A 26,817-nucleotide genomic window follows, 5' to 3' on the forward strand; every position below is an offset into this window, starting at 1 on the left:
TCTTCATGGCCTTTTCCAGAAGTTGCTGAAGCAGCACCTGGTCTGACCGTGAGCAGACCCGTGGCCATGTCCTGGAGGCGCGACCCTTTTCCTGTTTGCCCTCCTGGCATTCGTTCCCCTGCCTTTTGTCCTCTCAGGTGCCCCCTGCCTGTTCCCTCCACCCAGAAGGACTGGGGCAGCACCAGGCTGAGGGCCGAGGCCTGTGCAGGGTCCCTCCCGCGAGGGCTGGGGCTGGGGAGAGGCTGCCCTTGGTGTTTGTTGTCACTGGCTTGACGGGCTCTGAGTTTGTGGGTTTGTCCTTCTAGTTCCTGCCTGGGCAGGACCCTGAGTGGCCTGCTGGGGGACAGTGTGCGGGAGGGTCCCCAAAAGCCCACCCCTGCTGGCCAGGTCCCCACTCTCCACGTGAGAAGCTCTTCTCTCAAGCACGTGTTTCCGTCCCCAACTGTTGCCCTCTCTTGGGTCCTGTACGTCCCTGCCTCTCTCCTGGGCAGTCATGGGGTCACTGGACTCGGCAGCTCAGGCCCCTGCCAGGCAGCAGAGGCTGGCGGCAGAGCCCTGGGTGGGCAGCGGGCAGCCCGGCCCCCAGTTCCTTCCGTGCCTTCACTCTGCACAGACACAGCTGGGAGGGAGGCAGAGACGGCCTGGCCGCGCCCCAGGTCTGCCCCGACGGAGGCCAAGGAGGCCACTGCCCTTGGAAAGCTTTTTGGTATGAATTACGAGTTTTCCACCTTTGTCAGCTGGGTGTCCCTTGCCTTCCAGTCACCCCGGTGTTTGCCAGCATTCCGAGCGACATGACGGTGGAGGTGGGCAGCAACGTGCAGCTCCCGTGCAGCTCCCAGGGGGAGCCGGAGCCCGCCATCACCTGGAACAAGGTAGCAGGCCTGATATGGGAAGGGTGGGTCGCCGGGGCGCTGCCACCTGCTCGCTCTTCTGCAGACTTTTATAGCAGAAGTGAACGTCCAGGTTGTAAGCCTTGGGTGAAAACACGCTTAGGGCATCCTTTCTAACAAAAACGAAGTGGGACCAACAAACTCCAGCCCCTCTTCACGTCCTTCTCGGCGACAGAAGCAAAGGAAACCCTCTTGTTAGATCCTCTGTCCCATAATCAGCGGACAAGGTTTTTTGTTGTTACTTTAACAAGTGGAACCCACACGCCAAGGAAAGCAGCTTCTCCTTCATCTTATTCCTACTGCTACTTCTGTTCTGTTTTGCTCCAGGATGGGGTTCAGGTGACAGAAAGTGGGAAATTTCATATCAGCCCTGAGGGATTCTTGACCATCCATGACGTTGGGACCGCGGACGCAGGCCGCTATGAATGCGTGGCCCGGAACACCATTGGGCAGGCCTCAGTCAGCATGGTGCTCAGCGTCAACGGTAAGACGGCACACGGCACCTCACCTTCCTCCGGCACAGACATCCCACCTGCGTGGGCTCAAAGGCCGCAGAAGGAAAGCACACAGGCCCCCGGTGCAAGTCCAGCCTCATTAGTTCAGGAGTTTTAGGATTTTTAGAAGACAGTTCGATGCTCATTTGCAGGACAGGACATGGGGCCCGGAGGGGCACGGCCGGCTGCCTGGCATCGCACACTCAGTGGTGGCTGGGCCAGGCGGGCCCTCTGAGCCGCTTCTTCCTGCTGCTCTGAGACCACAAGCCCCTGTGCTCGGTTCTCTTGGAGGAGCTTTCCTGGCTGTTGCTTTGGTGGTTGGTTTAGTGGTCACCCGACCCATCCCACCCATCCAGGCAGTGTGTAATTACAGCCACCATTTGGCAAAAGTACAGCTGCGATGATTGCTTCAAGGGCGTCTGTGCTCCTGCCTCTGCTTTCTCTCTTTTGGGTGTGGCATGCGTATCCTGGGGTGAAATAGGTTCTGAGGGGCTTCAGTATAAACCTCCAGATAATCACGCGCAGTCTCCTCCCCAGGTCCAGTCGGCAGCCCTTCAGCCACGCTGACCCCGCCTTTGAGTCGGCCCTGCACATCACACGCAGTGTCACGGGGCAGAATAACATTGCTATAACAGGAATTAGTTATATGTGAAATTTAAACATTGTCTCCCACCCCTAATCCCACCGCCAAGAAATAACCACTCGTAAGATTTTAGTGAATTTCTTCTGCTTTTTTTTTTTTAAAGATACATAGATAAGTGTTTTCGGATTATTTTTCTGTAATTATTGCTTAGAGAAAAACAAGTTCAATTTAAATCATAGATAAGGAAGCATTAGAAACTCAAAATTATATAAAATTGTCTGCTTAATTTGTGTAACACTTGGCATAAAAATATTAAGTTCCAAAAATTAGTGAGTTGGGGCTCTGTTTAAGATACACAAAAATAGGGCTCTGCCTAGAGAAACTGCTTTTCAGCTGTTTGAACCATAAGTGTATAAATATCTCAGATACGCAGAGTAGGCCGGGCAGCTCACCAACTCTCTGCCTCTGTTGTGGGCAGCGAGTTGGATTAGCGGAGGGGAAAGACGGCCTGCCCAGGGCTCTCTGCTCAGGGCGGACTGTCTGTCCATTGCAGAGACGTCTGAGAGTGCCTCTCAGACTCTGCTTGGGGCCCTAGGGATCCCGCTGTGAGTGAGACCGCTGAGGCCCTCGGCCTCAGTGCTGAGGTGCTGGGGGGCACGTGGATAAGCAAATGAGTAGTTCGGCTTGAATGGTGAGCTCTCTGCAAAGCAGGAGAGAGGGAGAGGTGCAGGGTCCTCAGACGGGCGGTCAGGGGAGACCGCCCCGATCTGTAAATTCTGAGAGGCGGAGACTGGGACCGGAGCCATCTGACCCAGGAGAACAGCGGATGATGCCCGAGGTCAGGATGAGCCGAGTGCCTGGTGCTGGGAGAGGAACGCGGGGGAGACGGGCGGCCGCAGGGGCCTTGTCGGGTGTGCCATGGAGTAGGATTTTGTTCCAGATGTAATGGGGAGCTGCTGGACAGTTCCAAGCAGGGGAGTGCTGTAAGCAGTCTGCGCCTCTGAAAGGTGACTTTGTTGTGCTAAAGGTCTGCATGGGTGAGGTGTGGAGAGGAGGAGAGAGGAGGTGCTGGTTCTCCCCCAGTCGCCTGGGTGATTTGGGCGCCATTTACTGAGAGTTCAGAGATGATCAAGGTGGAAGTCAGACCAGGGAAGAGACGCATCAGTTGCTCTGTTAGCAGAAGATAAGGCTGAAAAGCCGCTGGAGGTGTGAGTCTGGAGCTCAGAGGAGAGATCAGGGCTGGTCCCATCACTGAGAATATTAAAGCCGTGGGAAGAGATGAACTCGCCTAGGGGGAGCCTTAGATAGACAGCCGGCTGGTCACCATGCCCTGGCTGCACCAGCAGGCAGAGAACGGGCAGGAAAAAGATACCCCAAAATGGACCAAGGACGAGCCAGCATCAGGAAGCAAGAAGGACAAGTAGTCAAACTCTGTGCACCTGTTGGTCAAAAGAAGCGATAGAATGAGCCTGAGACTGGAAAGGAGTCCTTGTGAGGCAGGAAGAAATCAGGAGGGAGTAGATCCCAGGCGGGAGGGAGTTGATCCAGTCAGGAGGGAGTAGATCTTGGACCAAGTCAAGGAAACATTTCAATAAGGGCATTTTCAACCATGTCAAGTTCTGCAGAAAGGTTGAGCCTGAAGAAATAAATCCCCATTGGGCTTATTAACCAGTGTTTTGTGATGACCTGGCAGGAGCCATTTTAAAAGATAAAGATAAAAATTTGGTTTGAGTATTTTATTTAGCAAACTGTAAGTGCTGGGAAATATTAAGTGAAAAAGAAGTGAGAGGAAGGAGCTTGAGACAGAGCAGTAGCTTCAGGGATTACAGCTTCAGTCTCGTGTGCTGTGTGCGTTGTGTTCATGTGTGTGCACGCACATGTGTATGTGTGCCTATGTGCGTGAGCGTGTGCATGTATATGTGTGTGCTTTGTGTGTGCATGCACTGTGTGCACATATGCATGCGTGTGTGCACATGTGTATGTGTGTACTTTGTATGTGTGTGCACACATTGTGTGTGCATGTGTATGTGTGCTGGTATGCCTGTGAGCCCGTGTCTGTGTGTGTGCATTTGTATGTGTGCCTTTGTGTATGTGTGTGCTTTGTGTGGATGTGTGCCTATGTGTATGTGCGCATACATGCATCATGTGTGCATGTGCATGTATGTGTGCTTTGTGTGTGTGCATGCATTGTGCATGCATGTGTATGTGTGCTAGTGTGCCTGTGAGCCTGTTCTGTGTGTTTGCATGTGTTTGTGTGCCTGTGTGTATGTGTGTGCTTTGTGTGCATTATGTGTGCATCCATACACTACGTGTGCATGTATGTGTTCAGGTGTATATATGTGTGCTTTGTGTGTGAGTGCATGCATTGTGCGTGTATGTGTATGTGTGCTGGTGTGCCTATGAGCCCGTGTGTGTGTGCATGCATTGTGTGTGCATACATATGAAGTGTAACGATGCCAGTGCATCGACACTGATGGCAGTGACACAGATCTGTCCATGAGGGGATGGAATGATGGGGGAACAAAGGCCTTCAAGGAGTGAGCAGCTTGAGATAGGCATCCATGGAGAGTTTGGCCTTTGCTGGGAAGACTGAACAGAACCCACTGGGATTGAAGACGTCTTGCTCTGTGCCCCGCAGGCCGGCCCCCCCGGTTGGCCTGAGTTAACACCTCCCCTGTGTGGTGACGCTTTGGTGGAAGAACTTCAGTGTTTCACATTATAACTACTTTGTCCCTGTCCTTTCATGGGGTCTCACATAATTTGAAAAGTTAAAAGTCTGTCATTTCCATTCTGTTTGAAAACAGCTTCTAGTAGAATGTGTGTTAAGTAATTTCGGCTTTGGTGTGAGAAATAGAAATAACATTTGGAGACGAGTGTGCCCCAATTCTGCACGATGGAGCGTCTAGACGTTACTTCATGAGTAATTTCTGCAGTATCTTTTCCAGTAACGTGCGACTTACTGTTTTCCTAGTTCCTGATGTCAGTCGAAACGGGGATCCATTTGTAGCCACATCAATTGTCGAAGCGATTGCGACTGTTGACAGAGCCATAAACTCAACCCGGACACACTTGTTTGACAGGTACTACGGAGAAGTTTTGACAGAATTCTGGCCCCATCTCTGTTAGCTTCTGGGGGGTTAGAGAATGCATGCAGCTCCCATGTGCAGAGTTTTGACTGCCTCATCTGATTTAAAAATCATAAACAACGTTGGCATCCACTTTTCTGGGGGTGAATCTCAGGACAGAAAGTCCTTTCCAAGGAGAAGCTGAACTATGATTCGCGAATAAAACATTTTTTAAAAATTTCAACTCATTCTTTTGGCTTGTTCCTAAATGACTTGGCAAAAATAAAATGTTTCACGAGCCATAGTGTATTTGCTCATGTTGGCAATTCCAAAGTGTTTTTCTGCATCTTAGTTGAAACAGAATATCTGTGCTTTCTCTATTGACTGAATTAACTGTTTGTTTTTAGTGTCTTTTGGTTGTGTGTTTGTCTTCTTGCCTTCCACTTGGGATGAGTAAGGTACAGTACCTCCTGTCTGTAGAAAAGTAGCAGCAGAAATAGTAAATGCAATAATTATATTTTTGGATGTGAGTGATTTTTGTCCTCAGTAACTTGTTCTGTTTTTCCCTTTTTCCTCCTAAACTGCTGTTAGCCGTCCGCGTTCCCCCAATGACCTGCTGGCCTTGTTCCGGTATCCGCGCGACCCCTACACCGTGGAGCAGGCCCGCGCTGGGGAGATCTTCGAGCGCACGTTGCAGCTGATCCAGGAGCACGTGCAGCATGGCCTGATGGTGGACCTGAATGGGACGAGTCAGTACCAAGTGATTTCCTCCCTCCTCCCTCTCGAGTCCCGGGTATAGAACGTGCTGTGGCTGCTCCGCCCTCCCAGGAGAGCCCCGGGCGTCCCTGTTCCGTGGCGTCTGTGATGACACGGGCGTGGTTAAAGTGAGGCTGCGTTGAGCTGGGGCAGCCCTGTAGTTCTCACCTCAGGTCTGACGGGAAACCCGTGGGTGATGGGGGGTGTACTTGTAGAAGACGACACGGTGGGCCGTGGGCTGTCCTTGCCCAGGGTGCTGTGGCTGTCCAGGCTTCTGGGACAAAGAAGGTGTGAGGGAGGACTTTGCAGTTTAGCAGCTAAATAAATGACACTGTGTCCACGGGGTGTGGCGTCCTGCAGCTGTCAGAAAGGATGTTTCTGGAGCTCCGGCTTCTCTAAAGTGGCTGATGAGACTGTCCCCGGTGCTGAGCGGGTGTGTGGGGTGACTGACACCCTCTCGCTCTGCCCCTGGTACATGGCATTGCTGAAAATGGGGACGCCCCCCCGTGTCAGGAGGGGCGGTAGTGCGATTAGAGATGGCAGGTGACCCCGACTGCTGTTGTGTGAAGGCATCGTTTTCAACAGCAGCTAATTATTCAGAGTTGTGGGCACACACGCAGACACACACACGGCACTGGGAGTGGTGCCAACTGTAGCTGTCTGTGAAATGAGGTGACTGGGTAATTAACGTTTCTCCACTTTATGGTTTTCGGTTTTTTCTGACTTGTCTTTGATGAGCACATCTTCTCGCATTAGGACGCAAACGTTATTCAAGAATTGAATATTAGGTAGGAATGTGTGAGCTGAAGGAGGCGTGGAGATGAGAACTGTAGGGTCATTTCTCCCCATGTTGGAGTGGAGACATTGCCCTGAGCCAGTCCTCAGTCTTTCCACCTTTGGGGACGGTTTGTGGCTAAGCTTCAGCGCCAGCGAGCCCACAGCTCTGTGTAGAACGCTCTCCTGCCTCCCCATTCCGGGAGGATGCTGGCCTCGGGGAGGGTGTTGGGGTGGGCCCTCAAGATGTTCCACTCCTCTTGTTGGACGGACCTCCAGCCTCACCAGCGGGCACACCGGGGAGAAACATCAGGACCATTTCATTCTGTCCACGCGTCTGTGTTGGCACTTGCTGCCTGTCAGGCACAGGGCTGGTGCTGGGGACATGTGGGATGCGTGCATTGTCCCTGTGGTGCCTTCCAGCCTTCCCCAGCCCTGATTTGGAGTAAAGGGTCACTTTCTTTCCCATGAAGGGGACCCTCGGGTGGCTCAGTGCTGTTTCTCGCTGCTGCTACTTTTCTTCATCTGGCTCGTAGTTTAGATGTTTCAACGTTGCTGTGGCGGCCAAGCAGGAGGGTCATAAACCTCCTGCAGCCACTTACAGAGATCAAGACCGGGCACAACAGCTCCTTGAGGACCGCGTGCTGACTTCCTACCAGTACCCCCTGTCGGAAACCCGGGGAGACAAGAAGGAAGAGAGAAATCACTCACATCCCCAGCAGAGGGGAGACCGGCCCCGGGCCAGGTTCAGGACATTTGAGGAAGAGCCGGTGGAGGGAGTGGGGAGGAGACAAGGTGGGGAGGTTTCGGGGTGCCCGGCCAGGGGCGCCCAGGAGACGAGACAAGATTTTGTCTTTTGCTCTGTGTGAGACGGGAGCCGCGGGGGATCCTTGCAGAGAAAGGACGTGACTACGTGGATTGGGTTATTGGGGGACAATGCCGTGAGGTGGTGAGAGCAGATGCTGGAGACCAGGCAGGCGTCTGCAGAACCATCCAGGAGGGAGGCCACAGCACTGGGACCGAGGTGGGCTGGTGAGAGGTGTATCTAGAACTCTTGAAGACACGGGTGAGGTTTACTCGTGGCCTGGACGCCGGTGGTGAGAGAGCAGAGTCAGGATGACTCCGGGTTTTGCCCCAGTGGCTGGAAGGACGGAGCTGGCACTTAGTGACAGGGCAGGCCGGGCGAGGGCCCAGGCGGGGTGGGCGTGGGGCTGTCTCCCTGTGGACACATGCACAGGGGCACCCACGAGACCGCCATTGCCAGGCCCACGTGTCCCTGTTCACAGACCCGGGTGTCGCTGCTCCCTGGAAGAAAAGCACTTAAGGCACGGACAGGACCTCTGGGCGTTTTTCTGTCGTGAGACAGTCGTTCGGTTCATCCCTTGTTCTTGGCTATGCGCTTCTTCCCACACACATTCCAGCCTTCTTGCCTGTGGTTAGTTGTCTATTCTGAGGTAGTTTTTATCTCTAAAGCAGATGGAGTGAGTTACCGTGCTCTGGAACCGTCAGGGCAGTTGGCACAACTCCTGGTGAACGCCTCGTTTTCCAGGAGTTGCTTTCGCCCCGCGTTGGTCAGCCCACTGGCTCTGTAGGTAGGTTTGGCTTTGTAGCATTTTTTCAGTGAAGTTTTAGGGGGTTCTGGTTCCTTAAAGCACAGCATGTGGTTCCAATCGAGTAAAGGCAGTTGTGGCGCTGTCCACCCTCGGGGCTGTTTGCCGGCGCTCGGGCTTCTCCTGGTCTCTGCAACGGGGCCCAGCCTGGAAAGCTGCCCAGAGGAGCCCTGATGTGCCCTCTCGGCCGAGAGTCACTTCCGAGCCTGTGCCAGCGTTGTAGGAACCATGAAGGTGCCGGCAGAGGCTGTTCCGGGAGCCATCGACCCTGGGAAGAAGTGTTGTCCTTCCTGGCTCTTTTGATGTTAAAGATTGAGAATTTTCTGAGGCCTCCCGGGAGCAGCTGTGAGCACAGAGCCAGCCATTGCAATGTGCTGTTCTGGTCCTTGGGAAGTGCACACAGATGAAGCTGTCAGGTCTGTTTGAGCCTGAGAGCTCTGGATGGCTCGGGGAGCCCAGTGTCGTGTCTCCAGCAAAGCTCTTTGCTCGTGCAGTCCTCTGGCGCTCCTATTTCTGATCACTTCTCCCCCAACCTGTGACATTTCTGCACCTCCAGGTCCCTTTCGCATCCTTTTTGGGTTTTGCGAACACTGCCCCCTACAAAAGGGAGCTGTTTCCTTTGAGTGTGGGCAGAGTTGGTCTTGACTGGCTCCGGTGCTGTAGGAGGATGCTGGTGTGGGCGAGGGTGTGAGCGAGCGTGTGGTGAGTGTGTGCCCTTGCATGAGCGCACCTGAGCATGGAGCTATTCGGCGGGCCCTGGAACGCCGGGTCGAGGACGAGCATGGAGCGAGGAGCAGCCCTGGTGTGTGAGTGTTTGGGAAGACACAGAGGCCTGGACACGGCCCGTCCTGGGATGTGGGGTCCTCGGCTGGGCTGGAGCAGGGTCTTGAAGGCGAAGAGTGGGGGCTTCAGTGAGGAAGGTCTGTTTGGAGTGTCCTGCCAGGCTGACAAGGTCACAGTGTTTCCTGTAGCTAGTGGGCAGAGACTGCAGCCTGGACCAGAAGGTAAGGTCCTCAGAGCCGCGTGGGGACAGTGGGAGGGCGTGTTCCTGGCTGGGCTCATGGAAGAGGAGTGGCAAGGAGGACACTGTCCTTAGGAGTAGCTTAGAAGCACAGTAAAGGGAGGGGCCATTGAGGGGGTGTTGGCGCAACAGACCAGGAGCCCCCGCAGTGGCCGCGGGTTAAGGGAGATCCTGGGAGCAGTCTCAGTGCTGAGAGGGCTGGCTGTGCGGTCACGCTGAGTTTTACCACGTGACACACAGGACAGTTTAAGGTGAAGCGCAAAATGTGTGGGCCTGCATCTGTGAGCGTGGCTGGGACTGCGCAAAGCGGGGGATTCTCCATAGCAGAGTTGGAGCTGGCCAGGTGTGAAGGGAGATGGGTGAGAGTCCAGGATGAGGAGGGAGCACCTCTGCGTGATGCTGGGACGGGGAGCGAGCTCCAGCAGGTCCGCACCGGGGTCCGTGGGAGTAAGCTGCGTCTCCCGGCTCTTTGTTCCAGGTTACCACTACAACGACCTCGTGTCCCCACAGTACCTGAGCCTCATCGCCAACCTCTCGGGCTGCACGGCCCACCGTCGCGTCAACAACTGCTCGGACATGTGCTTCCACCAGAAGTACAGGACCCAGGACGGCACCTGCAACAACCTGCAGCACCCCATGTGGGGCGCCTCGCTGACCGCCTTTGAGCGCCTGCTCAAGTCCGTGTACGAGAACGGGTTCAACACCCCTCGAGGCATTAACCCCGGCCGGCTGTATCACGGGCATCCGCTCCCCATGCCCCGGCTGGTGTCCACGTCCCTCATCGGGACGGAGGCCATCACGCCCGACGAGCAGTTCACCCACATGCTGATGCAGTGGGGCCAGTTTCTGGACCACGACCTGGACTCCACGGTGGTGGCCCTGAGCCAGGCCCGCTTCTCCGACGGGCAGCACTGCAGCAGCGTGTGTGGCAACGACCCCCCCTGCTTCTCGGTCGCCATCCCCCCCAACGACCCCCGCGTGCGGAGCGGGGCGCGCTGCATGTTCTTCGTGCGCTCCAGCCCCGTGTGCGGCAGCGGCATGACCTCGCTCCTCATGAACTCCGTGTACCCCCGGGAGCAGATCAACCAGCTCACCTCCTACATCGACGCTTCCAATGTCTACGGGAGCACGGACCATGAGGCCCGCGCCATCCGGGACCTGGCCAGCCACCGGGGGCTCCTGCGCCAGGGCATCGTGCAGCGCTCAGGGAAGCCGCTGCTCCCCTTTGCCACTGGGCCGCCCACAGAGTGCATGCGGGACGAGAACGAGAGCCCCATCCCCTGCTTCCTGGCCGGGGATCACCGTGCCAACGAGCAGCTGGGCCTGACCAGCATGCACACGCTGTGGTTCCGGGAGCACAACCGCGTGGCCGCTGAGCTGCTCTCGCTGAACCCACACTGGGACGGCGACACCATCTACCACGAGGCCAGGAAGATCGTGGGGGCGCAGGTCCAGCACATCACCTACCAGCACTGGCTCCCCAAGGTGCTGGGCGAGGTGGGCATGAAGATGCTCGGTGAGTACCGGGGCTACGAGCCGGGCGTCAATGCCGGCATCTTCAACGCCTTCGCCACGGCCGCCTTCAGGTTCGGCCACACGCTGGTCAACCCCGTGCTGTACCGGCTGGATGAGAACTTCCAGCCCATCGCACAGGGACACATCCCCCTGCACAAAGCCTTCTTCTCGCCCTTCCGGATCGTGAACGAGGGCGGCATCGACCCGCTGCTTCGGGGCCTGTTTGGCGTGGCAGGGAAGATGCGCGTGCCCTCCCAGCTGCTGAACACGGAGCTCACGGAGCGGCTCTTCTCCATGGCGCACACGGTGGCCCTGGACCTGGCCGCCATCAACATCCAGCGGGGCCGGGACCACGGCATCCCGCCCTACCACGACTACCGCGTCTACTGCAACCTGTCCTCCGCCCACACCTTCGAGGACCTGAAGAACGAGATCAAAAACCCCGAGATCCGGGAGAAGCTGAGACGGTGAGTCTGAGGCAACCGTGACCTGACGTCTTAACGTCTGTACCCGTCAGGTGGGCGAAGAAAGGTGGCCCGCATGTGGGTGCTGTGGTTGTTATTTCTTGGTGTCTCAGTTTTTGTTTGTGTAGCCACGAGTCAGATAGAAGCTGGTCGCATGGGAGTCTGAGTTGGGACGGCGTGGGGCCAGGAGATGCCTCCGGTGGCTGCGCTGGGTCAGGGGAGGGCCAGGGCCAGGGGCGTGGGTGACCAAGCCACGTCTGCTGTGAGTTTTGAGTTGAGATGAGAGTCCTGGCAGGCAAGGGAAAGGATCTGCACGGGAAACCCTCAGGCCTGAGATTGGGTCTTTCTGGGGCTTTGCGGGAGGAGACCCAGCTCTCGAGTTAGGAGCAAGGAGTGTCAGAGCCAGGTGCCGGAAGAACGGCCGTGGGCCACCAGCTCTTAAAGCTGGGGCTCACAGCTTCGCTCCGAAGACGCCCTCCGAAGATGCTCACAGCCTCTCTGATGCTCAGACCCAGGCCGGTGGCCGCGACCCCGGGACCACTGCTGACACTTTAAGGCATCTGTGCAGGCTTCTGAGCAGCAGCTTCTGTCCCTGAGGGGAGCAGATCTCACTGGCCTGAGGTGATGGAAATGTGAGGAGGCCACGTGACAGGCCGGCAGCCCAGGAGAGACGACTTGCACAGCAGCTCAGGGCCCTTGGGGACCACTGGGACAGCCCCTTCCTTCCACAGGGAGACAGAGACCACAGCACCGCCTGGTCAGCCTGTTAGGGGCCTCCATCCAGTTAGGATCAGGGTCTGGTTGGGATCGGGTTTTCCAGCCAACACCAGTCTCCTTCCTGGGACCCTCTGTGCTGGGGTCCTGATCCGACGTGAAGCTCTCCAGAGTGGAGAGAGCTAGCTGCTCCCATCTCTTCTCGCATCTCATCCACTCACTAACTTTTCCTTCATTTTTCCAATTTCTTAGATGCAGTCTTTGTGGGAATATCACTTGTTAAAAGTTTTTCGTTAATGATCCTTCTTAGCCCTTGGACTTAAAGTCCACAGCTCATTGTGTATTTTAAGATCTGTTCATTCACACTCGAAAGAATGGATTTAAAAAGAAGAAAACTTTCTCCTTAAGACTCTCTTTGCATGTTTCCTGGACCCTCCAGTTCACCGAGGAGTTGCTCACCCAACACGGAAGTTCAGACATCCTCTAATTAGCACCTGACCTCTGCCTTCTAGGGAAAATTGACTTTCGCTCGTGACTTGTTGCAAGTTCTGAATGAGGGAACGTCGTGTCCTCCTGAGTGTAACGCGTTCCGGTGTTCGTTTCAGGAGTAGCGTGTGGTTACTGGTGGACGTAGATGTCTGTTCCTCCACTGGCACAAGGACTGCTGTGTCGCGGTTTGGTTTTGCCGAATTAGGATTTCTGTGAGCTGCCTGTGCTTGTACACCCTCCTTTGTTCTTGTCCAGACTTCCCAGAAATTCTGTTTTGCCAGACTTAGTTCAGAGCAGTTCAGAGGGGCCGGCGCTCCCTCCTGGCGCTGCTGGCGGGTTGAGGGTCCCACGCCCGGTGTGCTGGAGACCCTGGAAGAGGAATCCAGCGCTATGAACCCATCCACCAGCTGCCTCCCTGACTCTCCTATGTCAGCCGTTACTGACCACGTGAGGAAATGAGACACAGGGACAGGGGACTCACCAGGCCCGTGCCAGCCCCAAGGGCGGGAGAGGCTTTTTCACAGACTCAAGGAAGCGCGTGGTGGCATCTATTTTATTGGCACCCAACGAAATCTTTTTGTTTCAAGAAGCATAGTCAGGGGAAGGGAATAGCGTCTGACCCGGGCTGGGGGCCTGCATGCTGGCTGTGTGCTCTGAGCAAGCAGGCGCATGAGTCCTGTCCCCTTCCTGTCCCCTCCTGGGAAGAAGTGTGTTGTTTCAATCTTGTGTCTCCATCCCCGAGTGCCTGAGCAGTGTGTCATCGAGCCTGTGCTGGTGCATCACTCGGAGAGGGGTAGGGACAGAAAGAGAGGAGGACCCACCCTGGACCGGCGTTTCTTTTAGGAAAAGCCCAAGGGTGCTCTGAGAGACGCGCCCCCGCCTGGCTCTGTCGGGGAACCACCCCGACCTGCGAGGTTCTTTCTGACTGTGTTTCTGTCCAAGCTGAAGTTCAGCATGAATGTCATTGCACTTGGAGAAAACGAGCCCAGTTTATCCTTCTCTGATGCCTACGGGCCAGTTTCAACAGCGTTGCACTCCTAGTTGTAAGAAGGATGTCACCGAGGACAGCCCCGTGCAGCCTCTTCCCTCAGTCAGTGTCACTGATCCCGGCTTTGTGCGAAAGACTGTCTCAGTTACAGGGCGCATTTGAAACCTCCGGCTGAGCTTTGAATAGCAGTGGAAACCAAGCCATCCTGTAGTCTAGTAGACTTCTTGGGATAATGTGAGAGATTAGATAAGAATTATCTGTAGAAGTTGTCAGCTCTTTGCTTGTAAGCTTATATTTCTAAGGAAACAGGAGGATTTCGTGAATATATTTGTTCCTGAACATTGAAACCTTGCCATATCTTAGTCTTGTACTATTTTTGCTTAGTATATATTTTGTTCGGAGCAAGTACATTTTCAATCCCAGTAGAATCCCAATATCATTCTTTTAAAAACATGTCTTTAGCTGTATGTAGTTTATTGTTCGTGCATATTTATGAAAAAAAGATGGGAAAAGGGGCTGGCCCCGTGGCCGAGTGGTTAAGTTCGCGCGCTCCGCTGCAAGCGGCCCAGTGTTTCGTCGGTTCGAATCCTGGGCGTGGACATGGCACTGCTCATCAAACCACGCTGAGGCAGCGTCCCACGTGCCACAACTAGAAGGACCCACAACGAAGAATATACAACTATGTACTGGGGGGCTTTGGGGAGAAAAAGGAAAAAATAAAAATCTTTAAAAAAAAAAAAAAAAGATGGGAAAAGTATACATTATGCTGTTGTGTGATTATCTCTGAATAGTGAGAAACGGTGCAGTTTTAGTTTTCTTGGATTCTCTAAATTTGTTTTTTTTTTTAAGATTTTATTTTTCCTTTTTCTCCCCAAAGCCCCCTGGTACATAGTTGTGTATTTTTAGTTGTGAGTCCTTCTAGTTGTGGTATGTGGAATTCTGCCTCAGCATGGCCTGATGAGTGGTGCCATGTCCGTGCCCAGGATTTGAACCAGCAAAACCCCAGGCCGCTGGAGCAGAGCGTGCGAACTTAACCACTTGGCCGTGGGGCCAGCCCCTCTCTAAACTTCTTATAACAAGTGTGTGTGTGTGTATTTATACATGTAAATATAAAAAGAAAGTAGAAAAAATTCTTTAAAACACAATAGATAGATGCTTTAAAGAAATAGAGATGAATTTTCTTCGCTGAGAGACAGTCTGAGTAATGTAAAATAATGAGAAAAAGATGAGGACCTTCTTTTCGTATTTGCCGTGTCCTTTGCCAGATTCGGCTTTGCTGAGTAAATTTAAGGTTTCCTCTCGTCTGTTGCAGGTTGTACGGCTCCCCGCTCAACATCGACTTGTTCCCCGCGCTCATGGTGGAGGACTTGGTGCCCGGCAGCCGCCTCGGGCCCACCTTGATGTGCCTGCTGAGCACCCAGTTCAAGCGCCTGAGAGACGGGGACAGGTAAACAGACGCCCTGGACAAGAGTCTGTCTGGGGACTCGGAGGAGAGGAGCCGTTGGTGGTGGCTGTGTCCACGCTGGGAACGAGGAGCTGTCTTCACCCCGCAGTGCTCGGGCGCAGCTCCCTGCCTGCGGGCTAGCCTGTCACCATAGCGTTAGAGTCACCATGACCCAGCTCAGAGACACCATCACATCCCTCACCTAACAAGACATCTCTGTTCCCGCAAATGGACAGTCCAGACGGCTACACCACCGTGGGGTTTACGGGAGTTTGAACTTCGGAGTCTAGGGCAGTGTTGTGAGTTCTGTTAACGTGTTGGAAGGCGGTCCCCACCTCTTACTGAGTAATTCAGCAGGTGACCGTGGGCCCTGCCAGTGTTTCTAACAAGCAGCCTGTGCTGGTTGTCAGAGGAGCTCATTTTCCACTATTTTTCATCCAGATTTTTTTGATTTTTGTTTTCTGAGTAGGAAATACAAGAAATGTTTGAGTCCGTTTTTAAGTGATACCTAATTGAAACCAGTGATGCGTGTGTTGTTGGTGAAACTGAGCAGAGCAATATTTTAATCCCACTCCCTGTGGCTCTCGAATCTGTGTTTTCTCTGATCTTGTTCTCATTCTGGGGAACGCAGGTTGTGGTATGAAAACCCGGGGGTGTTCTCCCCCGCCCAGTTGACACAGATCAAGCAGACGTCCCTGGCCAGGATTCTGTGTGACAATTCGGACAACATCACGCGTGTGCAGAGGGACGTGTTCAGAGTGGCGGAGTTCCCCCACGGGTACGGCAGCTGTGACGAGATCCCCAGAGTGGACCTCCGCGTGTGGCAGGACTGCTGCGAAGGTGCGCATGTGGGGGACCCACCGTTTCTCGTGATTTATTTTCCTTGTTCACTGCTGGTTCTGGGGAAAGCTAATGCATGCTAAAGCACTTACAGGTACCGCGTGATACTGAAAACAGAAGCAAATTCTACAGCCGTGGGGGAGTTTTCAAATTATGGTGTATCCACCCTGAGGAACGTTGTGGAATCTAAAAAAAAAGCAAGTCACGATCTCAAAGAATTTGTAATACCTGGGGATAGTGTTTAGTATGGCAATTAAAATACTAAGTAAAAGAAATGGAGAACAAGGAGGTATGCTCCTAGCTTTTCTTGAAAATTTAATATATGTGTAAATATGAATACTTGGATGGTAGCCTGTATCTGCACCCACAGACAAAAGGTGAAAAAGGAACACATCACGGAAGCGTATCAAACATCAAATTCGGTGTTTTTTTTATTTTTTTTTTTGAGGAAGATTAGCCCTGAGCTAACATCTGCTGCCAGTTCCCCTCTTTTTGCTGAGGAAGACTGGCCCTGAGCTAACATCCCTGCCCATTCTTCCTCTACTTTATATGTGGGACCTACCACAGCATGGCTTTCCAAGCAGTGCCATGTCTGCACCCGGGATCTGAACCAGCGAACCCCAGGCCGCTGAATCGGAACGTGCGCACTTAACCATTGTGCCACCGGGCCGGCCCAATCAAATTCAGTTTTTAAAAATATAGCTGTGTTCTCAAAGTTCACAGTAACTGACATGACTGAGAAAGCTTTATAAATTATCCTCTGATGAAGTAAGAAATGCCTGCAGGTGTGAGGTGGCCTCCTCGTCAGGAGTTTGGAAGCCCCGTGAAAGTGGGGAGGGGGCTGGCCGTCCCATCAGCGAGGGTGAGGGCACAGGGGTGACGCGGGTGTGCCCCAGTCGGTGCTGCTCACGGGTGCTGTCCTCGCTCTGCGCTGCCTTCTCTGCATTCCAGAATCCTGCTCGTGGTTAACCTCAATTTCCCCTTTCTGGCTGCAGTGTAATTTTGGCTTTATTCACACTGTGATCAGAGACCGACCATGGAATATTAAAGCTGGAGGAACGTTTAGGACCCATCCTGTGTAACCGCGTTCCTCTGTGGCGAGGAAGATGGGTCCACGGGCACAGAGGAGCCGCACGGCCCCACGGAGCCCTGGCCCCACGTCCCTGGCCCGGCACTCGGCTGCGCACCTTGCCTGCAGGTGGACCCGAGAAGTGTGGAAACTAGAGTTGTCTTCTCTTCCACCTTTTCTTCCTGAAGAAACAGTTCTGGTCAGGCTCTTGTTCTTGTTAGCAATTACTTTTAGTTAGCTGTTATTTTCATTAGTATATATTGAAATCTAGGTTGATATATTAGAGCCGTTTTTAACAGTTGTTCTGTGTTTGTGGCGGGGGGGGGTCTCATTTTGTGTCTGCCTCCATCTGTCTGTGTTCTCCCTCCTTTCCTTCTCTCTTTGTGTGTATATATATATAAGATATATACACTATACCTATAATATATATAATATGTTAAATATATATGTATAACAAAGTGAGATTTGTAATATTGTGAGAATGCACATAAAAACTAAAACTGGGTTTGCCACATACCCAATTTTCCAAAGTACTTGCATCCTCATTCTTACATCTATTGGAAACGTGTCATTTTGCTTTAGCTTTTTAAATATATATTTTGACTGGTTTATATAGCTCAAAATGCTTTTCCACAAGTATGGCAGAGAATTTGATTCTGCAGAAAATTGTTCTCCTTGAAAAGCATTGGGAAAAGCCAGTTATTCTTCTCAGGTAAATAAACTCCTTTTCTGACAACTTTACCAGGTTTCCTGTAGCTGCCGGGGAAGGAGCAGGGCCAGGTTTCCTGTTCTTTTGCTCAGAAAATCCAGGGTCCTCAGAGAGACCGACTCCTGAAGCCAGCTCTGTCCTCCGTGTCCCGTCACGAGCCTGTTGTTGGACCTTGGAGAAATTTGGCTGCTTGAAGCAATTTCTGACATGCTTTCTTCTGGATATTTTTCCTCTTGAAATAGCAGGCACAGCCCTAAACTGACAAAACTTAAAGAATGCTTTATAAGCTTTATCGGTTTTCATTTTAGCCCAAGAGCCATATCTAAAAACTAACAGAAAAACGAAAGAATTAAGGTTTGACGGGTCCAAATGTTGATTGCTATTCATTTTTTTTTTTTTTTTGATGAAGATTAGCCCTGAGCTAACTGCTGGCAGTTCCCCTCTTTTTGCTGGGGAAGACTGGCCCTGAGCTAACATCATGCCCATCTTCCTCTACTTTATATGTGGGACGCCTACCACAGCATGGCTTGTCAAGCGGTGCCAGGTCCGCACCCGGGATCAAACCAGCGAACCCCTGGCTGCCGAAGCGGAACGTGTGCACTTAACTGCTGTGCCACCAGGCCGGCCCCTGCTATTCACTTTTCAGTTCAGCTTTTGTAGGAGACTCACGTAGAGTGGCTTCCACGAGCTGTGCCTCCCGACCACATCGTCTTCCCTTAACCACATTGTGCATCTGTGCACAGGAAAGACTGGGGAGCAGCTCCTGGGGTGCAGCTGCTTTTCTTTTGATCAGAGTTAGGAATTTCATCTTCCTTGGAGGGACTGATGAGTAACAGAGAAGACACACACACACGCACACTTCTGAAATTATTGCAGAAATTGTTGAAATAGTACAAAAGAACTCCTGTACTTCACTCAGATCCATCAGTTGTTAACATTCTGGCATATATTACTCACCATTCTCTCTCTTTAAAATTTGCTTATATATTTATTTTTTAATTGAGGTGTAATTGACACATAGTACATTAGCTTCGGACATACAACATTATGATTCCATATTTGTATGTATTGCAAAATGATCACAATAAGTCTAGTTAACATCCAGATTCTCTTTTTCATATACATGTGCATATATATGCATATTTGTATGTGTGTCTATGTATGCACGTATATGTGTGTGTATGTATATGCGTATGTGTATGCATAAAATACATTTTTTTTCTAAATTAGTCAAGGAAGTTGCAGACATCATGCCACTTACTCGCAGATAATCTAGTTAAGTGTATGCATGATCCAAATTGGGTAATTTAGTGTGGATAATATATTCTTATCTAATTTATAGGCCCCATTCAGATTTTGTCATTGGTCCCAAGAATGTCCTTGTGTGTTATCTTATGTCCTAATTGGGACTGCCCAGGGTCGTGGATTACTCTCCATCTGCCTTTATTTCGATCCCTTTTGTGGAATCCCCCTCAGTGCGGATTTTCCGATTCTCTCAGATCAGGTCCAGGTCCTGCCCTAGGGCTCTGGGCTCCATGAGCAGGGCTGTGTTCTTCTCACAGCATCCTCAGAAGGCAGGGGTGCCACTTGTCCCGTTCTTGGTGACATTGGCCAGGACCGTGTGGCTAGAATGTGATGTCCATGTTTGTCCAAAAAGGGGGGAGTGGCTGTGAAGACGAAAGTGTCCCCCGAGTTGGAAAGTGGGACATTTTTCCTCTCTCAAAGTGGGCTCTTTCTACAACCCTGAAAGGCACCTGGGCTGCAAGGTGTCGCATGCCAGCACCAGTGCTGTGGCCTGAGCGTAACTGGGCCCCGCCCCGAGGGGATTTTACCCACAAGTGGCCGCGTGTCCTCTGCTTGCGCAGAATCACCCCGAGGTGCACCCTGGGCCCGCGTTCACACCACAGGTGTGCAACCGTGAGTAGAGCATCACGAGATGCGTCCAGGTGTGAATCGGAAGCTAAATGATTAGCTGCTGAGGTCAATCACAGGACACGTGGAGGAGCTGTCCGGGGGCCTTGTCACATGGGCAGAGGTGGGCTGTAGGTCTCTGTCTGGAAGACAGTAGTCACTGAAAAGCTGGACCAGAAGGTGGCCCCAGCCCCTCACGGGGAGGAGAGAGCACAGCTGTCGGCTGCAGGTTATTCTTCGCGTGTTTCTCTCTTGTGGAGTTTCCACCCCAGTGTGTCCGAAGACTCAGAATTTGAAAAGGGCCCTGTGTGGCCTCTGCTGCATCCCTGGCCAGGCCCGTCCTGGGCTCTGTGCTGAGTGGATGAGACAGGACATCCTTTGCCCCATGGGGCGGTGTGCCGCAGCCCAGGGGTGCCTTGCTCTGCCCCGGCGCTCAGGAGGAGCAGGAGCCGGCCGGGGTGTGGGAGCTCAGGTGTGTCATCAGGGGCTCTGGAGCGCAGAGTGACCTGGTTGGGAGGAAGGTGACACCCCGGGTATGAATGTGCAGGGCCGGGCCGGCGCTGGGCCTCCCTGTAGTGGCGGGAAACCTGTGCTGGCTGAGAGGACGGGGGTCCAGTGTGTCCCCGGAGGAGGATGTCCGTCCTCAGAGGCCAGGCAAGGTCAGGGGGCTCCAGGCACAGGGGGGCCAAGTCTTGGCTCCTGGGAACAGGAGGGTGAAGCCCACGATGGGCTGGCACGTGCGGGTGGCGCTGCAGCTATTGTCCCACTGTCTGCCGTGGAGTATTGTGACTTGTCATAGATGTGCCAGAAAGACTGTGATACCTGCCGAGCTGTACTTAATTCCTCCTGTTATTAGAGCGCCCAGCAGCTGACGCGCCCTTTACGCTTTCGTTTCAGACTGCAGGACCAGGGGACAGTTTAACGCCTTCTCCTACCACTTCCGAGGCAGGCGGTCTCTCGAATTCAGCTACGAGGAGGACGAGCCCGCCAAGAAGGCCCAACCCGGGAAGACCCTGAGGTACGGCCATCCGTCTCCGTGGCTGGGCCGTGTCCCCCGCGTCTGGCCGCCCCATGGCGCCATCCCCCGCACAGGACACGCTCTCCGCAGCTGCACCTTGACCTTGCATGAGTGACGCCAGCTGTGATGTGCTGAGGTCGTCTTTGTTTCTGCTCCTCTCTCCCCTTGTGCAGTGTTGGGAAACGCAGCCAGCGTCCCAGCAACACCACGTCCGCCTCCTACGAGCACCCGCAAGCTCCAGGGACGAACGAGTTCAAGGACTTTGTTCTGGAAATGCAGAGGACCATCACAGACCTCAGGGCACAGGTGAGGGCAGCTACGAGCCCAGCGCCCCTGTCAGCAGCCCGGCCTTTCTCCAGGTGTAACACAGTGTTCGTTTCTCCCACAATGGGAAGGAGCGAAACCCCTGACGCCCCCGGGCTCCTGGATTCTCAGGGGATGTCACTTCTTCTGCTTTGTTCTTTTCTTGGCTTGTCTCAGGCTGGGCCACACTGAGCTGCCCTCTAGTGTCCTATCGACTGGGGACCCTTGTCCATGGGCTGCCAGCGGTGGCTGTAGAGGGGTGTGGGCCTGGAGCAGCTGCCAAGGTCATGGAGGAGAATTCAAACCTCAAGTCCTGTTCCGAAGGCACTCTTTCCGGGGATGACAGATCGTTGTGCCCAGGGAGGGGCGGGCGGCGTTCTGAGGCCAGCCCCACTGGGTGTGCGAGGGTGGATGCTGGAGGCTGACCTGCAGGCATGGCAGCTCCTGGTGTGGGCTCTTCGCTGGGGCTGCAGGGCTGGGGGCCCTGAGTGCTCTCCCCTCCCCCGCCCAGGAACCGATGTCCACCTTTCCCCGCTGTGTTGGGTTCTCGGTGTGACTGTGTAAGGGAGTGCAGTTTGAGACCGTAGGTCAGTCAGCAGTGTTAGTGGAAGGATGCTGCTGTGGAAGTTTCTCGAGATGAGCCTGTGATCGGGGTGGTCTTGTGGTCCAGCCCCACCCCTATGTATGGGATCCTCAATCCTCAGGCTTGGAAGTCTCAGGTACCTTCTGTTGCAGCCACACGGAGGCAGAGATGTCTCAGCTCCACCTGCATCTACCCTCGGGCCTGACCTGAGGGCCCTTCTCCTGCCTCTGGGGTCAGGCGTGACTTCACGTGATGGCCTGCAGTTGTGGACAGTGGAGAGGATGCAGTCACTCAGCAGATGGAGGGGGCACCGTTCAGTCCAGGCTCTGGGAAAGGAGCCCCCGTCACCTGGAGCGGGAGGGACAAACCCAGGCAGAAATTAGCGGGCCGTGGCCGGCACAGGGTGTCCTGGGGCCCAGCCTGGGGCAGGTGGGTGCTGCGAGTCCTGAGGCCGGTCAGTCAGGGCCAGCCGGCTGGACCAATGACCGCTGAGTGTCCACAGGTGAGTGGAGGGTCGGGGGTCAGTCTGCAGATGGGTCAGTGTGAGCAAAGGCAGGAGGCAGGATGGGGGCGCAGGGGGCCACTCACCCCACACTGGCAGTGTCTGTGACCCCAACTCTATGTCCACCAATATCTGTGAGCCCCTCTGTGGCCTCATGACTTCCCCTCCACCCTCAGGTGGAATCACGAGCAGTGCTCTGCACCCTTCACTCCCACGCACCCCGGATCTGGGGGCACTGGCCGCTGGCCTCGGCAGTGGCTCTAGGTTCTGAGAAATGCAGGTGGAATGTCCACCGTTACTTTTACAACCGCTTGCAGCTCAGAGGGATGTGTGGGAACTTCACGGGCGTTTCTCTCTTAATCCGTGTGTCGCCTCGCCTGGTTCACACAGATGTGTCTCGTTTATTCTAATTGTCTCCAAGGCAAACTCTGGGTCAGGGTTTTGTTGTTGCTGCTTCTGGCTTTATGCTGATACTGGGTCGATCAGCAGGGGCCGAGGGTGCCTCCATCCTCAGTGGCCCCACAGAGGGTGCCCACCTGACCTGTGGCTCCGGCGTCCACTCCTGGGGCCTTAGGGACCCTCCTTTCCTTGATGTTTCAGAGCAGGTCTGAGGTCTGGAAACCCCAGTATCAGGTAGGCTATCAAGTGGTTCATGCAGAAGAGATGGCTTTCATTTGGAGCCGCACCTGAGACTTCCCAAAGTAAATGCCGGTCGCCTCATGAATCTTAGACGCCGGGCTGTCAGTGCCAGAGAGTCGTACAGCAGCACGGGACGAGGGGTTGGACACCTCTGGGTAGGCGATTCTGCATAAGTCAGATAATCTGGTCTCAGTGGGTTTGAGACGGAGCTGTTGTTGGCGGGCTGTGGCACGACAGAGTGGAAGACATGTTAATTGACAGGGGCGAGCAGGAGGTCTGTTTGTGGGGTCTGCTCGTGGCCACTGGCGTCGTTTATCAACACAGACGCCTCGCCTACATGAAGACGCTTTGCTAGGAGGCTGACTGGAAGATCTGGGTCGTGTGCGATGAGTTCCGTCCTGTGCAGACCGCGTTTCTCTGTTAGTTGAGCTGAGTGGACAGAAAGCCCACCTTACAGGAAGTTTGAACAAGGCGAAGTCTCCTCTTAACTCGTGGAGTTTGGAGGGAGACGGCCGAGGCTGCCAGACCCCCCACCTCCTGGCCACTGCCACCAGCCAGCACCCCAGCGAGGGGAGGGGAGAGGCTCGGCAGCTGGCAGGACCGCTGTGGGGCTGGTTGCCCGTCACGGTGCGTCGCTCCTTTGAAAGTCTCGGTGCAGACGGTTTCCTCATCTGGGTGGTTCTCGCTCATGGTCCTGTGAGGATGTCACCGTTGTCTGTTCCCAAGGTGTCTCTTCTCTTGTTTTAGTAACCACGTTTTGCAGTGTTTGCACTTCCGACCTGAGATAGGGCAGTGGTCAGCGTTGTCATGGACCTTTTGGACAAATAGCCATCAGCTTTCCAACAAGTAAATCTGAGATTCCATAAAAGTTCCTCAGAAATATTCTGCTTGTCTCAGGGCGATTTCAAGCGAAGGAACAGGTGTACCTCGAGTGCTAAACTCTTGGTCCGAAGTGACCGTGTGCGTGTGCTTTGCCGCAGATAAAGAAGCTTGAGTCCCGGCTCAGCACCTCGGTGTGCACGGACGCGGCCGGCCAGACTCGCACCGACGGGGCGCAGTGGAAGCAGGACGCGTGCACCGCCTGCGAGTGCCGTGTGAGTCTGGGGCTCTGCCTTGGCAACCCGGGGGCACACGGGCCCACCTGCAGGGCCCTGAGCAACCGGGCGGGCGGAGCAGGGCCCCCGCTCACCTGTGGGGTCTCCTCCCTCTCCTCCAGGGAGCTCGAAGCGCTTCCCCCAGAGCCGTGGGTACCGCTGCCCCTAGTGAGCCACGGGGCTGTTTACCCCGGCAAGGAAGGGGTGGTCCTGCCAGGGGACATTCGGTCTCTGGAGAAAGTGGATGGAGGGGGCCGAGGGGTCCACAGTGGGTGGGGGCTGGAGGCAGCCCAGGCTGGGCGGGGAGTTCAGGGCTGAGACCCGGGGAGACAGGACAGGAGCATGGGGGGCCAGTCCAGGGTGCCTTGGTGCAGATTGGGAAGGGGCTTTGTCCCCTGGCTCTGGGATGGGGAAGGGGGTCCAGTGTCCTTGGTGGTTGCTGGTTTGGGGACGACAGAGCAGAGCAGGGAGAGCTGTGTCTCCTTCCAGCTCCTCTCTAGTCCATCCTCCTTCCGGTGGACGTCCCTGGATTCCACCCCTGGGGTCCTAAGTGCAGGGCAAGGAGCGTGTGCTGAACCTGTGTCCTGGGGTCTCTTCGGTGTGGGAGGATGGTGGGAAAAGGACAGTGGAGGACGGGGGGCCTCTGGAAGCTGCAGGGGTGTGTGTAGCTGTGAATCAGCCAAGAGCATCACTCCTTTGTCACAAAGTCCTCCAAAGGGGTCAGACCCGCACGCAGGGTCAAAACCACCAGCGAGCGGGAAGTGGGAGTAATGCACGAGCCCGCCTGTCCCAGGAACTGACCTGCTGTGCCTTCTCTCCCCCCAGGACGGGCAGGTCACCTGCTTCGTGGAAGCATGCGCGCCTGCCGAGTGCCCGGCGCCCGTGAGACTCGACGGAGCCTGTTGTCCAGTCTGCCTAAGAGACACTGCGGGAAATAAGCCGTAGGGTCTTCCAGCCTCCGTGGGGCTTCTCTGCTGGTCCTCTGGAGACCGAGGGCCGGTGCGGGGAAGACAGACTGAAGGGACCACGAGGACTCGGGCGTTCCACGGCTGCCGGGCTGTGTCAGAAGCAGCGCGGGTGCTGGGACCCGAGCCTTCGTGAGGAGACCACGGCGCAGATGCGCTGCGGGGGCAGAAACGTGTCCTAACTTCACGTTAGATTTCTCAGGTTTTTATTTAATTTTTTAATGAAAAATTGGTGCTACTATTAAATTGCACAGTTAAATCATTTAGGCTCCTAAATTGATTTCCCCTAACATCACCATTTCTTCTCAAGTAAAAGTCAGTCCCGCTTGGTTCTGACACCTGGAGCCGGCGGGCGTGTCACCGAGGGTGGGGGTGTGGAACAGAGCCGCTGGAGGAGGCCCACCGTGTTTACAAAGGAAATCAGAGTTTGGCAGACAGAGCAGAGTCTCTTACGAGAGGGACCGGGGTGACGGCCTCGGCAGGAAGCACGGGCCCCATCGTCCCAGCCTGATGAGTGGCGACACCCCCGGTCCTCTGTGACGGTCCACAGCCCATCATGCAACCACAGAAACAGATGTTCCCGCTGCTCACAGCACGTGCACCCCACGACTGCGATGCTCAGCTCCGCCCGCATGCGCCTGTGAGGTCATTAGGCCACATCTAGGATCAGGTTTGTTTTCAGTTATGACCTGTGTACAGACGCCTCGTCATGGACCAAACATGCAGGTCCTCCATCCCCCACGGGACGGTACCACCAACCACACCTGCGTTGCTGAAGTCGGTCCATGCCGGCTCTCGCTCGGTTCGTGTCCACAGGACTCTGTCCGGCCAGAGGGCACAGAAGAATTACCAGCTCCAGATCCTGCTTCTGACGGGGCATTCGAATGTTGGGAACTTTCTAGGTTCGGGTTGTGTGAGTGCGTTAACGGAAAAAGGACAATCCCTATACCTCATTTGTATTTTTAAATGCATGATGTTTTATGAAATTTTGCCCATGTTTTAGCTGTTAGATCCTGAAGAATGATAATTTCCACTATGCAAAAGTTCTCTTACAATTCAGTGAAAAGCAACTGCCATACCTCATGGTCTGTCTCTCTTAATTGACCAAAACCTCCTGTTTTGTTCTAAATACGAAGTGATGTATGTTCCGAGGAATGTGTCCCTGAACACAGGTGCGCTGCTCTGCAGACCTTTGCTGGAGTGCCCGCTGCAGCCAGGCGCCATGGGGGCACAGATGAGGGACCCGCCCTGCCTCTCCCATGGGGAGACCCCCAGGGACACGGGGTTCCCGTGTGAGGTGTGGCGAGGCCACGGTTGGTGGCGCTGTGTTGAGACCGTCCCTGGCAGTGAGTGGGAGGCAAGTCTCCTGGCCGTGCCCGGCGCACAGTGGGTGCTCTCAAGCCTGGTTCAGTCCGGCTCAGGCACCCTCCTGCAGCAGGAGACCCCTGGCTCTATGTCCCAGGCCCCCGTCTGTAGGACGGAGCTAACGTTCCAGCTGCAGGGGTATTTCCAGTGGCGTTAATCACGGTCAGCTTGACTTCTTAGCCTCTCATCACTAAATGACGAATAGGCCTGGGAGTGTCTCCCAGGGCGCGGGACTTTGTTGGAAATATCAAGTCAAATCTAGTAGTCGAATCTTGGAACTGATTTCTGTAAACTAGGCAATGGGTAACTTTGTCCAAAATTTTGATGGTGGTGTAAGTTGCTCAGGTGTGAGAGGATGGCAGGTCCCCGTCCGCGAGTGTTTGGGTGGCATAGGTGCGCTGGCGGCTTAGTGTGGCTTGTCGCAGAGGTGCGTGCGCCTGGGGGAACGTGTGGCCCGGGCGAGGGTCGGGGGACGCGGTCTCCACACCGAAGGGGAGGCAGCCTGTGGTGCACAGGAGGATTCTGTAATTGCAGTGGAAATGTCTGCCGAAGCACCGTTCCAGCCCAGACCTGAAATGGAAGCCGTGGGCCGCGCCTCCGGACCCTGCCGGCAGCCGCACGGGGGGCTGCTGTGGCTGAGGCCAAGTGTACATACTCGTTTCCTTTCTGACTGTTCCGACACCAAATGCCTTTCTTATGTTCATTGTAATCAGCGCATCACCAAAGAGGCATCTGCACTGTGTAGCGATGCCTTCAGCCAAATAAACGGCCACGCTTTCACGTGGAGACTGGCGTCGTCTTTTCCCTCCGCCGTCTTCAAGGCCGTGCCCTCTCCACACGTGAGGTCAGAGCACGACGCGCCAGGAGGCAGGCACTGCAGAGAGCCCAAGGGCTGCCCTGGCCATGGGCTGTTTTATACAAAAAACGTGACAAAGGGGGAAAGGAGAGAGTTAGTTAAAATGGACTCAGTTCTCTGGGGTGGCAAGGACCTTCCGTGGGGCTGACGGGGCTG

The 26,817-nt window shown here is 54.5% G+C and overlaps 1 protein-coding gene across 6 annotated transcripts in view; it reads left to right on the forward strand.

Moving 5' to 3' along the window:
- PXDN (peroxidasin) overlaps window positions 1–26,591 on the forward strand; it is an 87,719-nt gene extending 61,128 nt beyond the window's left edge. For all 6 annotated transcript variants that reach the window (XM_070236802.1, XM_023619630.2, XM_023619631.2 and 3 more), the window contains 11 exons: window positions 760–872; window positions 1,218–1,374; window positions 4,939–5,047; window positions 5,624–5,781; window positions 9,672–11,175; window positions 14,676–14,810; window positions 15,439–15,647; window positions 20,234–20,354; window positions 20,528–20,660; window positions 23,362–23,475; window positions 24,301–26,591. In XM_070236802.1, coding sequence (XP_070092903.1) covers window positions 760–872; window positions 1,218–1,374; window positions 4,939–5,047; window positions 5,624–5,781; window positions 9,672–11,175; window positions 14,676–14,810; window positions 15,439–15,647; window positions 20,234–20,354; window positions 20,528–20,660; window positions 23,362–23,475; window positions 24,301–24,420 — 2,873 coding nt within the window. In that variant the 3' untranslated portion in view covers window positions 24,421–26,591. The remainder of the gene's footprint in view (window positions 1–759; window positions 873–1,217; window positions 1,375–4,938; window positions 5,048–5,623; window positions 5,782–9,671; window positions 11,176–14,675; window positions 14,811–15,438; window positions 15,648–20,233; window positions 20,355–20,527; window positions 20,661–23,361; window positions 23,476–24,300) is intronic.
- The last annotated feature ends 226 nt before the right edge of the window (window positions 26,592–26,817 follow it).

The sequence above is a fragment of the Equus caballus genome, chromosome 15 (genome assembly GCF_041296265.1).
Source record: "Equus caballus isolate H_3958 breed thoroughbred chromosome 15, TB-T2T, whole genome shotgun sequence".
Classification (NCBI taxonomy): domain Eukaryota; kingdom Metazoa; phylum Chordata; class Mammalia; order Perissodactyla; family Equidae; genus Equus; species Equus caballus.